The sequence below is a fragment of the Photinus pyralis genome, unplaced genomic scaffold, assembly GCF_008802855.1.
Source record: "Photinus pyralis isolate 1611_PpyrPB1 unplaced genomic scaffold, Ppyr1.3 Ppyr1.4_LG8, whole genome shotgun sequence".
In the NCBI taxonomy this organism is placed as follows: Eukaryota; Metazoa; Arthropoda; class Insecta; order Coleoptera; family Lampyridae; genus Photinus; species Photinus pyralis.
Genome location: NW_022170819.1, coordinates 15,214,834 through 15,232,754, shown reverse-complemented (window position 1 = coordinate 15,232,754; position 17,921 = coordinate 15,214,834). Strand labels below are relative to the sequence as shown.

At 37.3% G+C, this 17,921-nt stretch overlaps 1 protein-coding gene across 3 annotated transcripts; it reads right to left on the bottom strand.

Moving 5' to 3' along the window:
• Nucleotides 1-59: 59 nt before the first annotated feature.
• Nucleotides 60-16,565, bottom strand: LOC116178101 (protein lin-54 homolog). 3 transcript variants are annotated; one of them, XM_031497425.1, is made up of 10 exons: nucleotides 16,439-16,565; nucleotides 11,123-11,269; nucleotides 10,834-11,073; nucleotides 10,594-10,782; nucleotides 10,337-10,548; nucleotides 8,205-8,393; nucleotides 7,992-8,159; nucleotides 850-1,374; nucleotides 549-748; nucleotides 60-501 (listed from the first exon to the last, which is right to left on the bottom strand). In XM_031497425.1, exons 1-10 carry the CDS (start codon nucleotides 16,455-16,457, stop codon nucleotides 306-308), a joined length of 2,085 nt encoding a protein of 694 aa, XP_031353285.1. In that variant the 5' UTR covers nucleotides 16,458-16,565; the 3' UTR covers nucleotides 60-305. The 3 variants fall into 3 exon arrangements, with proteins under 3 accessions (XP_031353285.1, XP_031353283.1, XP_031353286.1); XM_031497423.1 differs by having other exon boundaries at nucleotides 10,337-10,782; XM_031497426.1 differs by lacking the exon at nucleotides 16,439-16,565 and adding an exon at nucleotides 16,416-16,433 and having other exon boundaries at nucleotides 10,337-10,782.
• Between the last annotated feature and the right edge of the window lie 1,356 nt (nucleotides 16,566-17,921).

The window sequence follows — 17,921 nt, the reverse complement described above, 5'->3', positions numbered from 1 at the left end:
TTCTCTCGGGCGTATTGTTTGATATCTTGGTAGTGAACCATTAGAAAAATTCGCCAAAGTGTTTAGCATCTTCACTTCCTTTATTTGAACACATAGGTACAGATTGTAACATAGAGTGACATGCTTACAATAAATTTCATTAAACATAAAAATAAGACTGACATAAATATTGAAAGAATTGAAAATAATAAACTTCTTTAGAAACTTATCTAAAAGTTCGTGATTACATCTTTATTACATGCGTCATTAAGCTAAATGAAAGGATTTTATATGTACAAAGGTGAAAGAAAAACAGCAGTCCTATTTTAACTCACTGGACTACTTATGTTACGATTTATAGAGCACTCGATGATTTCCATTAAACAACGACCAAATTCCTCTATAATCTGCCTTTTCGTTAACTCCTCATCTTGTTCGCTAGATTCTGCATTATCGGACATCGTCAATAAACACTGACTGGTCGCCTCTATTACGTCATCCGTTATAAAACTAAAGGCGTGCCTAAAATACAAATGCTTAAAACTGACCGAAGTTCTCGATGGACGTACCTGTTATTGAAGTGTTTTCTCGGTCGAAATTGCAATATGCTGTTCCTGGCAGTGGTGGTGGTGGTCAGTTTGCTCATGAGCGGTGGACTGACGGGAATCGGTATATTTAGACTTACTTGCGTTGGACTCTTCTTATCCAGGGAGTCTTCTAAATTTCGGCAGCCGATACATTTGCAATTGCTTGAACATGCAATTTTGGCCTTGAAAAAAAAAAGGTAAAATGTAATAATTTAAAAAATCATTCTTTAATTGGTCTGTAACTGCACCTTCAATTCAGAGCGACACAAAAAAATAAGCTTACCTCGTAACATTCACAGTAATTTTTCAAACAGCCCGACCTCTTGCAGTTGCACCCCTTTGTGTGTTTCCGTACGGCCGTGTCGCCCGTATCCTTGGCCTTGCCTATCTTCGGCCGGAAGGCGTTCGGATTTCGTTCCAGACAACTCTTGATCGCCCTCTGACGATGCTCCTCGTTGTCCAAATTGTTGTAGCAATTCATGCAGTTGCACAGGTAGCAGAATTCGCCGTTCGCGAAACAGTCGCAGTACAGCTTCAGGCATTGCGATTTCGTACAATTGCACGGTTTACGGGGTCGCATCCCGTTCGATTCGAGATTGCCGTCAATGGGATTGTTGGTTATATCGGGCACGGGGAGCGTTTTTGTCGTTGACGGTCTGGCGGGAATGGCGATCTTGGGCGTAGTCGACTGCTGTAGATACGTCGTGGGCAAAACTACTAGCTGACCCGATGTGGGCAACACTGTATTTGTACGGGTTACACTGGCGGTTTTAATGGACTTTGGCGCCATATTTGTAGTGACAGAAGACTAGAAAAGTTGTAATTGAGCGAGTTGCACTCGGTTTAATCTAGAGCCTCCCTTTAACTTCCTCTCTTAAACTTTTCCTCAATTATTCTCAAATTTCTGAGACTCAAAAGTACTACAAAAATTTAGGGGGAAACAAGACCATTTTTGGCGTACACCAAAAATTGAAATTCAAAATTAATTCACGTTAATTCAAATTAATTCACATTGAATCACGTTGATTCACATTAATTCTCGTTAATTCTAATTAATTCACGGCGGATTTTTTCTGGGGATAAATTTTTACACAAGTATTATACCAGGAAAACATTTTCCAAGAGCGATTTTATCAATCTTAATCTTCAGGACAAGAATTTTTCCATTTCAAGAGCGATTTTTTTACGTTTTTGGAGACAAATTTTCCACGCAAGTTTCTGGAGCGAGTTTTTTACGGGAGTATTTCAGGGCAACGCAAATTTTTCAGATTTTTTGGGGACCAAATATTCGAAAGATGATTTTTTCAACATTTTCTGTAGATGAATTTCCTTTTCTGGACGAATGTTCCAAGGGCAATTTTTGGAGCCTACATTTTCCGTAGATAAATTTTTCGGAAGCGAACAATTTTTGGGAGCCAAATATTCCAATAACGACTTTATTCGGTATAGGCGAATCTGTTAGGAAAGAAGTCTTCCAGGAAGAACCCTCCCATACAGGAAATAAACAACTCAATTCCTCAAAACCTTCACCATGGATATTTAATTATTGACGAACAGATATAATTGTGAAATGTTACGCGGCATGCTCGTGGTTGATCCATACTCTAAATGCCGTAACATTTCACAATTATATTTGTTCGTCAATAATTAAATATCCATGGGGAAGGTTTGAGGAATTGAGTTGTTTATTAAATGTATGGTTCATCCTTTGAGTATATAATCAAAGAGTTCATCACCCCATTTAGAGTATGGACACGAACTCATGAATTAAGATGGACTGCTGATCAAACAGTTGCATAGAGCTAGAAATGGCCCTAGCATGGGCGCCGCCATGATGTGCACATTTTAGTTATTTTCTAAGGGAATTTTCCTAGTGCTCAAGTTTTGAAAGTATTGCAGCCTTGGAAAATGACATGTCACAGTAATTTATTTAGAAAACGAGAGGTTAATGCTTGTTTATTAGTTGACTTGAATTTCGCGCCAAGTGAGTGCACATCATGGCATTAGCAGTCCATCTTAATTTGTAAGTTCGTGAGTACCCATAGATCAACCACGAGTTTTTTCTGAAGAACCCTCCCAAAAATTTGTGGGGGGTGAAATTTTCATGCAAATATTACGGGAGGAAAATTCGTAGAGGCGAATACTCCCTGTATGAATTTACGGGTTGAATCATACAGGGAAGCATTTTAAAAAGGCGATTTTTTCATAGCAAATTTGATGCCTTGTATATTTTTTTCGGAAGACAAGTCTTTAGGGGTCAAATATTCCGGGGGCGATTTTTAGAGAGCATCAAATTTTCTTGAAAGGAATTATTCACGCAAGTATTCTAGCGACGGTAGATTTTTCCGATGCTTTTTGTATGAGAGCGATTTTTACGAGATTTCTAAGGGCGATTTTTTTTACAGGGATCGGCGTATTTTCGAGAAACGCATTTTCAAGGGCAAATTTTATCAGGACTAAAGTTTGTACAGAGATTTTTTCGAGACTAAATTTTCTGGGGAAAATTTTTCACGCAAGTATTCGAGGGAAAAGCTTTCCAAGAACGATTTTTTCGTGTTTAAATTTTCAGGACAAGAATTTTTCCATAGCGAATTTTCCCAGGGCGAGAGTGTTGAGTGTTTTTAATGTCAAATATTCCAAGGGCGATTTTTTCGAGGCTAAATTTCCAAGACAAAAATTTGTTATATAATATTATTCCAGGAAAGAATTTTCCGGTGCACATATCCCCAGAGCGACTTTTTCAAGCTTACATTTTCCGGAAGCGAATTTTTCCATAGGGAATTTTCCCAGAAGAAGTTTTCCGTGAACAAGTCTTTGAAGATCAAACACAATAGTGATTTTTTCGAAACTACATTTTCAAGAAGAGAATTTTTTTATAGCGAATATCTCCAGTGAGAAACTTTTCTGGGAGCCTTTAGAGATGAAATGTTCCAAGAGCGATTTTTTAAGCGAAACCAAATTTTCTGAAGCGAATTTTCTGGAGATTTACAAGGGCGTTATTTCAGGAATCGTTCATTTTTTAGAAACGAATTTTTCTTAAGGGGAACAAGTACCATTTTTGGTGTACACCAAACATTCAAATTAATTAACGTTAATTCATGTTAATTCACGCTAATTCACATTAATTCTCGTTACTTCACGTAAATTCAAATTAATTCACGCTCATTCAAATTAATTCACGTTAATTCGAATTAATTCAAATTAATTTACGTTAGTTCAAATCAATTCACGTTAATTTAATAATAATAATAATATTTATTGTGTTAGTAGGCATAACCTTTACACTTGTCAGTAGTTACAGATATAGAGTATACAGGGTCATTCTTGACGAGGGTCAGTTAGAAAGATATGGAAAACCGTTGAAAATGAAAATAAACTGATAAGACCCTTGGGTCTTGGTACATGATGAATTGAACTAAAATATTTTCAAGATGGTGCCACTTCCAATACCGGAAGTAGCCATCAACTTTGTTATTTTAAATAGGGACCCCCTATTTTTTCTACATTTTCGGATTCTTTTGGAGTACAGCGATATCCCATAGTTGACCCTTTGCTCCAAGGGCTTCGTCGATATTCAAGTTTTTATGTCAAAAATTGAATTTGCAGGGGTAACTTTAAAAATTTATTATTCGAAAACGGTGAGAGATATTGCAAAACTGTTTTCAATGCTTTATTAAGGAAAGTTTGAATTTTCTTATGGTATACGAAATCGGTTAAAAAAGTGAGACTACGTCACTTTTTCAAATCTCTCAACTTTTAAACCTTTAAATTTCGGTAACTCCATTTTTTTAAATGGCATCCCCCATTTTGTTCTTCACCGTTGTTTTCCTTTTTCCTAGACCTTTAATTTGATACAAAATGTCAAAAGATGCTTCAAACGGTTTCCGAGATATTCCATGTTTTAGTTACTTCTTGTAGCAAATTAATAAAAAAATTAATTCGCTTGGTGTTATTCTTTTGTTTTTATTATGATAATGTTTAAACGTCAAAGTATCGCTTGTAGTAATTTGCGAATTGTCGCCTCTGTGGGTTGCGCATTGTCAGGGTATCTTTCGGAAAAAAGACGGCAAGTCCTGGCCGCGATTCGATTACATTCACCGTGTATTATTATTAAATTCAAAAAATCTTCATTAGTGTAACCCAAACGAGCCATTATTGACAAGAAGTTCAAGCAACGAACATTAAGTGGTTAGTGATAACGTTTGTTTATAAAAGGTAGTGTTGGCAGAAAGGATGATTTTCATGATCGCCGTTTGAATGCAGAGAATTTTCTTCACTACCTCCCCCCCCCCCCCCCTTCAAGTTTGACATAGGCGATTAGTTTGTTTTATTAGAAAAAGGGCTTCGGCTTTCCGCTCCTTAAATAGTAAAGTTAACCATTAACTCGATTTTCATTTTTAACCGCTTTAAAAATGCAGAGATTTCGATGAAATTTTGTTTGTTTCTCGAAACGATTTCGCATCCATACTAAGAAATCTGTAGATCAAAAATGTCCCGGAGCGGCTGTGGAGCATCACCGTCGAGGGGCGCGGGCGCGTTTAAAAATTCACCGCTGCACGTACTTGGATTTGGCGCGTCGCGACGCCGACTGGGGTAGGTAGAGATAGTTGGGTCAACTTTTCGTGAGGTCGAAAAAATTCCTGCAGCATCCGTCGGGGTAGCTGCCGTAAGAAGCGAAAATTTTGGAAAAAAAATCTTAGTATCCGATTCCGGTTTTCTGGAGATCGTGGGGGACATAGAGGAGCGAGTTTGTGCGGCGGTGGGATTAAAATTTCAGATAGGTCGCAAGGAATCGACTTGCTTTTTGAATAGTCACGGCTGAAATATCAAAAACACGTCCCATCGAGAAACGTAAAACGGTCTACCAGATGAGCAGTCATGTAGACGTTATTTAAAATGATGACAGGACACCCTGTATATGATTTTGTTAAAGTAAATCAGGGTAGGTTATTTACGAATTGCTTGAATTTGTTTGCATTTGCATAATTTTTGTTAAAATTGTATCGTTTTGTGTAAACTGCTCAATTTAAATACGACGCATTAACTGAGAGACATCTGGTCATTTGCAATAACAGTTGCGTCTCGGCAGTTACGACCCCACAGTTTCACCTGTGGTGGAAGGGCATTACTCCAGCCGCCGGCACACATTACCAGCCCACATCGTGGCGTGACAGTGCAGCCGAAGTGGTTCGCGACTGCCAAGATCGGAATAGTACTTTTCGGCGTAGGTGGACGCTCTGGTCGCGTTTGCCGTCTACGCCGCGTGTTGCCGCTCACGTAGGACAACGCGTAATTGTAATTAGCGCATTATTTGTTAATACCAACATTCTAGAATGGAAACGGTGTTCTCTTAAAACGAAAAAAAGTACATCACAGTGACGGTGCTGGTGAAGTAACAAGCGCGGTTAGAAATGCAATTTTATTTCCGATGAAACGGATGTAAATATTTACAAATTTGCGCACCGTAGGGTTCACGACAACGCCCCACCCATGAAAGAAATCCTAAAGGTCCCTTGTAATAATTCCGCCTCAGGAGGACCCCTTCACCGAAAACCTAAAAAGAAATTTAAATTCCTTTCCATACTCCTCACCCAACTACTTGAATGATTGAAGACCTACCACAGAAATTCGAGGAACACCTTGACAACGCCCCTTACATGATCCGGTAACGCAAAGCATACTAAAAAAGGACGGAAACGAACGCGCGAACCGAAATCCACCTGCAACCACTACCATCACCACACTGAACGCGTACCGACCGCGAACTCCACCCCTATGACAACGACCCGCAACGCACCAAGGACACAAGCTTATACCTGCACAATATTGCATGGACAAGGATAATCACTCTTGCATTGCACATATCATCAATCATTTACTATCCAAGGGCTCCAGAGGACGCAAATCCTGAGCAATCTGCCATTTGTCCATCACTAACTCCACCTAAACATTTTTTGATTGATTGTGTGCATTTATTAAGCAACCATCCGCGGTGACGAACCTGTATTAGTCGTTTTCGCAGAGCGCGCTGTGAATGTTCCAGTTCAATTTGTTCACTAGGTGAAGAACCCCAGCCAAGCGGATTCTATAAGCGGTCCGTGCATATCGCAGATGGACAACAAGTTTAGTTCCGGACCGAAGAAACAGTAACAGCGAGGATTCTATAGCCGGTCCGTGCGGACCACAGTTACGGGACCAATGATTTCCATTCTAATTAGAGCTGGGAACTTTAGTTCACTTTACCGATTTCGATCTTTCGATCTCGATCAGACAAGTGAATAGTACAAAAGTTTAGTTCATTTAGTTCACTTGCTCTTATGCTAGTCTGCTGGTATTTTTTAGCGAACTGGATCGAAAAAGCAGTACAAGCACGTTGTTTTATTGGGACAAAAAATAATATAGCTGATCTTTAATTAAAGGAATTCATTTACAATAGAAAAAAAAGAAAAAATAAACGACATTTTTGTAAACTAAATATTTCTTCATAGATAAAAAATAGAAATAATAGAATTGAAACTGTCAGGCGCCCATAATAACAGCGTGCGAAAATTCCGACGTGTCAGCAACTAGCAAGTCTCCTACTAAAAATAGTCAGTGGTGAACGGAACGCTCGGCTCGCTAATTTTGTTGTAATTGTAACTATAATTCTCGCGCTGCGAGGATTGAATCGCTCCGTCTCCGTCTAGCTCGTGCCGATGATACTGGTCCCGGAGTATGATTGCATCAGCACTGCGTTCAAGTTCAAGATCAAGTTGAATAGTTGATACAATCGTACCTCGCGAGCTGCGTTTAGTTTAGTTCATGCGGATTCGATCTTTTTATTCATAGTGATCGAATCTTTTAGTTCACTTGTAAGATCCAATCTTTTGAACTAGTTCGCTCACGACCTACACAGCTCTAATTCTAATTGAAATCCGTGACCCGAGTGCAAGTATTTATGAACAATTCTTCTATCGCGTTGTAGTATTGCCGCTTTGCGTCGTCTTACCATTCGTTGTAGTTAACCTCATTATAGAATTGTACTAGCGTCGTAGTGTATTGATCTATTAATTACTTATTGAATTTATGCTCAAGCGCTATTTAATGTTGTATACTTATGTAAAGACGTTTACACCACCTCCTTGCAATTTTGCATCAAGTTGGTGGACACAGAGTGCCACTAGAATTTAGACCTGCACCTGAAATTCTAAATATATTGCCGTATTGCAGTTCGATTTTGTTGTTATTATACAGGGTGTTTATGGAGATACTATTAATTTTCTTTCAGCACCTGACTGAATATTTCCTATCAATATGTGAAGTATCTTTTAGCGAATGAATGTAATTTCACCTTTACTTTACGCCATTATGTATCAGTTTGAATTTGATAAAGCCACCATCACACACAACTTAGTTTGGCATTGAGCTATACCGTCACATACATACCTCTGCTAGCACAACGTTAGCCACTTTAGTAGTGCCTGTTGTCGTTGTCACAGTAGTGATCGGAATTTTAGTCTCGCTAGTCTGTATAAGTTGCCTTGTGGTTGTTTCGGTTGCTGATACTTGACTTTCTTGAGTCGAAGGGGCGGTTACAATCTTAATATACTGGATCTACGAAGACAATTATTAAGGAGCACGGATCGACGTCGAACTTACCCCTTTGCCGGGAATATTAATTTGATGCAGCTGTCCAGTTACAAACGGTGAATTACCGGAGACCTGTATCACTTGGCCGGATGTGATGATTGGCATATTAGTGTTTGATTGTTTTAAAATAACGCGCTGGGCCAATTTGGCTGTGGGGGCGGCTTGGGGGGCGGGAAGAATTTTCGTGTGCGTCTTTCCCTATAAACCATTGATACATGACACATTTTATGGTTTTTCATTGGAGCTTATTTTGAACACTCACTAGTACTTAGTAAGTATTCCAAAATCGACATTTGTAACTTACCAATTTAAGGAAAATTCATGTTTTAGAAAATGGCTGCCAAATTTGTTTACTTTTGACCTTTATTTTTAAGTGGGCGGGGTTTCAACGAACGCACTATAGTACGACACATTTACAAAGATCAGTTTTAAATATGTTTATGAAAGTGTGAATATGGGGGGGGGGGATTTTAACATACGATTTTAATTGTTTTCTCCATTTGGGGAAGGGGGGGGAGTGACATACACAGTATTTGCAAGTTAAAAAAAAATGAAAAATGAATTTTATTTGGGGTACAGGTAGCCATTTTTGAAAGTGAATAAACACATTCCTCCAAATACGTTTCTGTAACAGCACCAGTATTTCTTATTTATTTTTTAAGCGTGCCTAGCATGACAATTGTAAATGACAACGTGGAATTGTCTTACCAAATACTCTGACATAGCAGGATATTGGCGGTTGCTTCTTCCACTTACATACATGTAAGCAATTTAACTTAATAATTATAGGAACTTTGCTCAAAAATTTGTACAGGGGAATTCTATGTACAGGGAGTGTCCGACAAAACACTTTTCATTATCTTTAATGAAACACCCTATATTTTTATCCTACATTAAGAGAGTCATAGTTACCCACGCCGCCTGGAGGGTCTCTCGATGGGTCCGCATCGAACACAGCGGCTATGTTCAAACTTACGACGGATCTTACCGCGCCGGTCGGTGACTGTACGTACCCGTGCTGTCGAGCCCTGAGCACCCCGCCCCGACATTTAATGGACATGCTGCGCATTACTGGCGAGAACGCCTCCTTCTCCCCACTACTAGTCCGTACAGACCAAATGGTAAAACTTTTATTTTGAACTTTTTGTATTCCCAAAATTAATGAAAATAAGTGAAGCTCAAAATATACTGAAAAATCCTGTACAGTAACATGTTTAATCCGTCATTTTTAAATAAAAACAAACTTTATTTATTGCATGTGTAACGGGAGCCCGTTTACTGATTTTATTTTTTTATTTTATTTAAATTTTGCTGCTACGTTGAGTGAAATTTGTTAATTCAACAGGAAATTGCTACACGTTGAGTAAGTGTATGGATGTCAAACGTTCTGCTTGAACGGACAAATTTGTTTTATTGGTGGAAGGAATTGCGGGCCGGAATGGGTGTCACTAAAAAAAGAAAGGTAGTAGAACGTCGGTTGGAAGTTGGAAACGTCAGGCAATTCGCGTTGAACCGCGAGAGAGAATGCGCGTCGAACCGTGAGAGCATTCGCGTTGAGCTGCGACAAAAGCTAAGTCGACCACATGTAATTTACCACAGAGAAGTTATATATTGTTATCGAACCGTGAGACAATCGGCAAAGGTAAATCGGTGACCCGTAAACAACCGGGGTGGTTTTCGTTTAGTGCGAACTTTCACGTCGAGTCGTTAGCACAGTTAAGTAAACTACATGTAAAATGAGTATTAACTAATCATCGAGAGCTTGTTTTATTGCGGAGAAATTCCGTGCACCGAGGTTTGCGAATTACGTTAAATACAAACAATAGTGGAAGTTTTAACCAAAAAGAATGAAACTGCGTGGCAGTAAATAAAGTTGAATTGTGAGACAAGAAATTAGTAAAACGTACACGCGTGGAAATAAAATTCTATATTCAGACTGCTGTCGGAATGTAGGGGGCAGTTTTCTAAAACATGAATTTTCCATAAACTAGGAAGTTACAAACGTCAATTTTGGACTTACTAAGTAATAGCGAGAGCGTTTTCTATTTTTTTGTAAACACACACAAATTGAAAAGTTAAGATGACATGGTTCGGTAACCAATCAGTTGAACCGACCACAATTAAGCGCACGCGGAATTTACCTGCGGTAAAATTTTAAACGCCTTCGTCTGACTCTTGTTAACCATGATCGCTTGTTTACCGGAAATTTGCGGTATTAATTTTCCGCCAGGCAGCAAGCCAAACTGCTGAGCTTGAGCCATTGTAATGGTCTTCGGGGGACTCTGCAAGAGATTCGCGTGGGTTGCTTTCAATTGGGTCTCCAATTTATCGGCAATCACGATGCTTTTCTCGCCTAAAACGTGAATCGATGATAAATCGTTCGGTTGAAGCAACTGACCAATCAATTTGGTTGGTTGTGTCACTTTCTTCATCAGTAACTGTTTGGGCTGTAGCACAGAGACGCTACCAGAGGGGATGACTTTCGTACCCGGGCGTAATGTTAAAGTTTTCGTCAACGGCAAATTGGCAAGACTTAGCCCTTGGCCTTGTGACGAAACAATCTTTACAGGTTGCGCGGTTCCGTTACCTAAAAGTGCGCCATGTTACCATCAAACACGTACACGGTACAATAAGTCACCTTGCAACAGCAATAACTGTTGGCCTCCAGATTTTATGGCAATCGGCACTTTTGGTGGTTTAGGTGCGATTGTTAAAGGTCGCAAGGGCGGTACGGTTTTTATTTTAATATCGGGAAGAATTTCCTCAGGTGACTGCGGAGATTGTTCCGTCTCGATTTCGACCTCTTGGGCGCCGATTTCGGGTTGTAAAACATCCGGACTCGCTTTACCGTGAAGTTCCATCATATTATCGTCACTCTCTACACGAATAGTAATTACACAACGTGTGAAGACGATTTGGGTACGTACCTGTGCCTGGACTCATTTGTAACTGCTGTGACAACTGTGCTAAGTGCTCCAAATCATTTGTTGTTAACGCCGCTAGGTTGGCGTCGTGCAGTGTTGCGCCCTCGACTGTTAAACTATCAATCAGAGCGCTTGTTCCTTGTGTCGTTCCTGAAAGAGAAATGAGACACATTATTAGTCTCTGGGCTAGAGTCAAGTACAACACCAAAATCGATTGAATGCTTCTTTGAACGCCTTTTTTACCTTTAATTTGATAACCAAAAGTCGATCACCAGACGGAGAAATTATATACTAAGAAAAGAAAATCTTAAACTAAAACCCAGAGATCTAAAGCTACATATCAACAACTGAGCACAGGAACCGAACCTGAAAGTGATGACCCAACACAGTCAATTGGAATGAAGAAATTAGAGGCTTGAGAGAACTTGAATCTGGACCCCAAAGATCCAGAAAACTTGAAGCAGGCAACTCAAATCAAAGAATTGAAAAAGACTTAAGCCTTAGGCGAGTAAGTTTAGCGCATTTTCCATGCATTGATCAGTACTTCCCAAAAGGCTATTTTATTATGAATTATTAATTATTATTAATTAATATTATATTATTGTAACGACCTGATGTTTCAAATATGCGATTCTTTGCCTTTACTCTAGAAGAATCTTTAACCTTAAAATTTCAAAAAAATATCTCTATAAACAAGAAAGCTGATATTGCGCAGTATGCGCATGCACACATCTGATTTTTACAATATGCGATATGCTCGTCTTTACTAGAAGCATCTGTCGTTAAAATTTCAAAAAATATCACCATAAATAAGCAAGATGACATGACGCAGTTTGCGCATGCGCACATCTGATGAATAATCTTGAAACTGTAGTAGGCAAGGCGCTTTCCAACATGAGAAAAATACGCTAGAAAGACTAGACAAAAGGCCCAGAACAGAAAAATGATAACCCCAAATCGACATAATCAGTAAGAAGCAAGTAAAATGTTCAAAGATGAAACGCAAACCTAAAAAATCACTCTCTAAAAGATCTCAAACCATATGTCAAATATTAAACTGTGGTAGTCAATAAAGGGGCTTGAAATTATAAAGAGAAAGTCCGAAACCGAAAAAACAAAAACTAGCACCAGAAAGGGGTAACAGGAAATCAGTAACCAGACTGGAGTAACTAAAGCGAGAACTAAAGACTACAAGCGAAGACTCCAACCAGAACCCAGCGACCAGAAACCGAAATAAAAGTTTGAAACTGGAAAGTAAAATTGCAGGGTATTTGAAACCGAGACTTGAAAAGGAAAAGGAAAGTCCATAAATGGAAAATTATAACACATAACAAAAAAAAACAAGTAAAAAGGTATCCGGTCTAAGGCGGGTAACTTTAGGGCATTTTCCATGCATTGATCAGTACTTCCAAAAAGCCAATAGCTATGCGAGCCTGGTTTTTTTTTGCTAGAAGGATCTATGGTTAAAAATTAAAAGAAATGTCTCCATAAATACGAAAGTTACCATTGCGCAGTCTGATTTGTACAATATGCGATGTATGTTTGCCTTTATTAGAAGCATTTGTGGTTAAGATTTTAACAAAATATATTAATACATAAGAAAATTGATAGTAGGTATGGGGACACCGAGGGGGACACATAACATACCAAAAAGCCAAACTTTTCGTTTTCACCCTGTATCTCAGAAACAAACACAGCTAGATTGATTCTGTTTGTGGTATTAAAAGTTTCACAAAAAGCGGCATTCATCATTAAAAACAGCTGATATACACAGCAGTCTCAACCAAAATAGGATACAGGGTACTACCAGCAGTGAAATACTCTTTTTAATGAATTGAATTGACCCAATGGCCAATAGGATTAATTTTGTGACTGTTGGATTGATGACGTAGGATTTGAAGAAAATTGACCGAGCACATCAATTTCACACACTTTATCCAAAATTCTTGGCTGTGTCCTGAAAAACGTACACACCAACTCCATGACATACTTTCGCCCGATATTCCATTATATAAATGTCAATTATTCTGTCATTTTTTAGGATACGTGATATAACTATGTGTTTTCAAGAGATGATCGGTGTGATTAGTGAGGTTCCAGTGGCTGCCAATTTTTTTTTATCAATTCGTAACCAAACAATTCAAATTGGGTTGTGTGGGCATTTCTGTGAGGAGATTTTTATGACCTTTAAAATTACGTGACTATCCATTGAGGGGGGGGGGGGGGCTGTACATTATAATATTAATGTGGAGATAGCTGTGGATGCCGGGGCAAATGCTAAACAGCTATTTATATAACTGTGTTTTTGTAATTTTTGCTTTTTTTAATCATGAACATGAGAGTCCTGCACCTTATACAGGGTGAGTCAACGATTGCGCGGAGTAACTTAATGCCTTGAAGATAAGATTTTTATATTATGATATAGTTGAATATCCTCCATACTCTAAAAATATTTGGAATTATACAGGGTGCGCGCACAAAGTAGGCCGCCAAAATGGTACATTTTTTTAAATAGAACCCCCTGTATTTGAATGCATTTTTGAATTCTACATGTAATTGTACGTCTTTTGTTTACGTACAAGTGCTAAAAACATTATAATTTAATACATCAAGTGTGTAGAAATAGAACAATTGTCATAACAACGAAAAACTAATTTCAATAAAAGTCCATTTTCAATTGCATTCATTTAAAAGATAAAAACCCACGTACGCGCCTTAACAATGGCCCTTCGAGCCGGATGGTTATTATATGGTTAATATCCGAAAAATTAGTAGGTTTAAAGATAACTCCATTTGTAAGAAAAATTGGGCAAACGCGAGGGCAAACGTCAGTATATTGTCAAAATTATTACTTAAATTTTGATTCCAGGTTTATATATTTTATCCTGGTTTAAGTAAAAGTCAAATAAATACATCTACTATAAAACATTTAAAAAAAGTTGCAAAACTTCATATTAAAGTCTCGCATTTTTTAAATGGAACACCCTGTATATTTTTCTGTCATCTTTTAGCTCCTCCAAAAACCTTCAACTTTTGATAATAATGCCCTATACCTATCTCTGATAGTCTTTGAAACATCTTGGTTTTCCTGGTTTTTATATTCTAATCTTAAATAAGTTATATTATGTAATTTACATAATAGTGAGGTGGGCATGCAAAAAAGGCCATTTTTATCTGCCTCGTCCAAAGCTAAAATCATATTTATTAATTCACTTTTCGAATAATTCATTTAAGTCTATAAAAACTAGAGAATAAATTTTTTTTTTGCATGGCCCCCTCACTATTATGTAAATTACATATAACTTATTTAAGATTCGATTTAAGATTAGAATATAAAAACCACGAAAACCAAGTTATTTCGAAAACTATCAGAAATAGGTATAGGACATTATTATCAAAAGTTGAAGGTTTTTGGAGGAGCTAGATGACAGAAAAATAGACAGGGTGTTCCATTTAAAAAAAGTGGGATTTTTAGTATGACGTTTTGCAACTTTGGACCTACCAAAAAACACCCTGTAAGCTATTTTTTTAATGCATTCAAATACAGGGGGTTCTATTTAAAAAATGTACCATTTTGGCGGCCTACTTTGTACCCTGTATAATTCCACATATTTTTAAAATGTGGAGAAAATTCAACCATTTCATAATACAAAAGCACTCAATCGAAAAATCTTATCTTCAAGACATTAAGTTACTTCGCGCAATCGTTACTATACTATCAAAAATGTACACTCTTACTAAAAACAACCTCACCAACTTGTCGTAAATTAAAAACTGCTTGACGAAACAGGTTCCAGAAATGAATTACATATCCTTGATAACAATAACAAAGTTTTGAGTTGTATCAAAAAATCCTCTTAACGCCCCTAGCGGTCAAACGGTTTAAAATGGTCAAATTCTGATTGCGCCAGTGACTCTGATAAATATGAGCATGGGAGATGCTACAGTCATTGTTTTCCTATTTGTCCTAAAAGAAAGCGTTTATTTTGGTTACCCTGTACACATCAATGAAGAGGGTTTTCACAAAACTTGCTAAAATGTATCACAAGTGGGGGGAAGGGGGGAGTGCAATATGAGAAGCCACGTTCTTTTACTAATTGCAGAGTTAAGCGCTTTCAGTGGAAACTCATCTGTGTCAGTTTCTTTACATCTCAGCAGTAGGAGTAAATGTATGCACTTAATTTACGATTAGTTAACATTTGGTCAGGCAACTTGATTCCTCTTTCCGTGGTTTGGAGAAGATCTCTAGACCTTACTACACTGTTACATTAAACAAAAGACAATTGAAAATGAGTAAATAGGTACTGTCTGATCAAAAACCTTTCAACACAGCCCGTTTTCCATACTCAAACTATAGCAACATGTCACAATTATCCTACTGGAACGTAACACCTTATTTAATAAAAAAATAAATAATGGTACTTACCTCTAAATTTTCTATCTAACCATCAATAAATTAAATTCGCATACGAGTCGAAAGGCAAACAAATATGGTAGAAAGCGAAGTGGAAAAAGATTAAAATTGCATTACCCTACACAACCAACTTTACCTAATGTCCTAATTTGTTATTACGTCGAATATCGGGTACCATAATTTTCACCCTCGTTTTCACCAAATCAAAAATCAATGAAATAGTTCATTTTTTACATGTATTATTGAATAAATTTGAAATTGGTGGTTCAAAAATTACTTACTAGCACATCTGCATACAAACCAATCAGGTAGTCAAGTGTTTGAATTTCAAAATTTCAAATATTTTTTAAATAATCAGTAACCTAACCTAAAATTATTCAAAAAAATTCAAAATTAGCTCAAGGTTTGAAGCATCGAAACTGCCAAGGTAGCCAAGTTACACACAATAACACATAAACTAATGCATAATTTAGTAAAATTGGGCCACCAAATTTGGGATCGACTATCGGTAAGAGTGACAAAAAAAAATTCAGTGAAACACTCAATAGCCTTTCACACTTGACGTAGCTACAACACAAAAAAAAGGCGAAAACCAACTAAATGATCCATATGTTGTGAAACTTATTCCCGGATTGATTTTTGCCGCTTGCATCTGCATCGAAGCGAATATCACAATGAACACATTCGCAGAGGTGCTATGAGCATTTTAAAAACGTACGATCTAAATTCGTCTGTAATTACCGCAGAGTAAATGATAATTGGGTTCCCATGAGCAAAACAAAATTCATAGCATTGGTACTTAAAAAAAATTCCTCTACATATTAGGCGTATAAGGAATACGTGTAATTTTGCTTAACATAACAAACGCAAACACATACAAACCCTATATTTCAATGAATACTAACCATCGATGGTTAACGACATTATTAAAACGTTGAATGTTGTATTTTAATTTTAAACGTAATTCAAACAACACACAACCAAAAATTACAGTTGAGGAGTTGACAGTTAACGTACCAGCGACGGTGCCACTCATTGAATGCGACCGCATGGTACAGGGTGCGTACCAATTACAACTTAAGCTAAATAAACTAACTTAAAATTAAATAAATAATGTATGCTGGGCTTTTCGAGGGAATACACTAAGAGCCATTCTTCTAATTAATCCAATTTTTCAAATATTTCAAAGCGATCTATTTTTATTATGTGATTTAAACTTTCAATGCATTGTCTGTAATGTTGCAAATTGTTGAATGTGAAGAAATTAACATGGCAGTATAGTGATTCTGTAAGATTTTATTAAAATAATCTACATAAATAATGCTAATGCTGTCATATAATTATAGTGTAACTGTAACTTTAACAGAATCGTTACGCTGTATAGCTATACTTAAAAGTTCAGCGGGTCCTCTAATTTGCCGTTACTTTGTATGTGTCGTGGAACTATATTCCGCGAAGGGAGTGTATATGGTGCTCTCTTACACGTGGCCGACTGTGCGTAAGCTATACCTACTAGAAAGAGGGGCCCTGTTATTAACATTTCTCTTATTTATGTGATTTACTTGTGCAATAATAGGCTTTAACATGAACACTGCTGCCAGTGATCACTTTCACTTGTACTTTCCGTGTTAAATTAATTAAAGTCGATGATTGGTGTAGAGCGATGCTTTTGATGATTTAATGTGTTTCTGTACTACATTGATTTATCATGTTTTCCACTTGCATTTATGATGTCTCATTTGTTTTGTTTTTATGAATTTGTTCAACGGCATTTGATTCGATTAGGTACCAAATTTTTATCGTACAATTTGGGATGTTTTATTTTATTTGTGTATTTTCTCTTGCATTTTGTTGCCTTAATTGATTTATTTCAGGCATTTATGTGGATTATGTCGGGTTTTTGTTCCGAAGAAGGTTTCCCTGGTATCGCCAGATTTTGTACATTATATATTTTATATGCATTGCCAACGTACGTGTCTATTCTCATATTCGTACCCCTTTTTTAGATGTTGCATACATGGTGCTTCAAAAATTGAAAATCTATTCTTTATATTAAGTATCCAAAAAAATATATTGTGTAAAGGTTATTAAAATGAACATTATTCCCAACCACATTGAGAGTCGCAAATGTTGCATGTCCATATGTACATATTGCCCGTCGCACTCATAATATTTGAGATAAGTCATAATAAAGTAGATGTATCGGAAAATGTATCGTCATTGACAAAAGTAATGATGGCCGGATAGATAAATCCTGCAGCATACTCAAGCATCAACATTTGAATATATTGTGCAACTTGGAAATGCGAACCAACAAATGAAGGCATCTCCTCCTTTTGTCAATGACCAACAATTTCCGTAAACTTAAAAACGCGGAAGAATAATTTG

What these genes read in the sequence shown, in the direction of transcription:
- LOC116178101 (XM_031497423.1), bottom strand. An exon ending in ACAAATGAGTCCAGGCACAG is followed by an intron (nt 11,074 to 11,122) that starts GTACGTACCCAA and finishes CTATTCGTGTAG; the next exon opens with AGAGTGACGATAATATGATG. An exon ending in ATTACTGTGAATGTTACGAG is followed by an intron (nt 749 to 849) that starts GTAAGCTTATTT and finishes TTTTTTTTCAAG; the next exon opens with GCCAAAATTGCATGTTCAAG.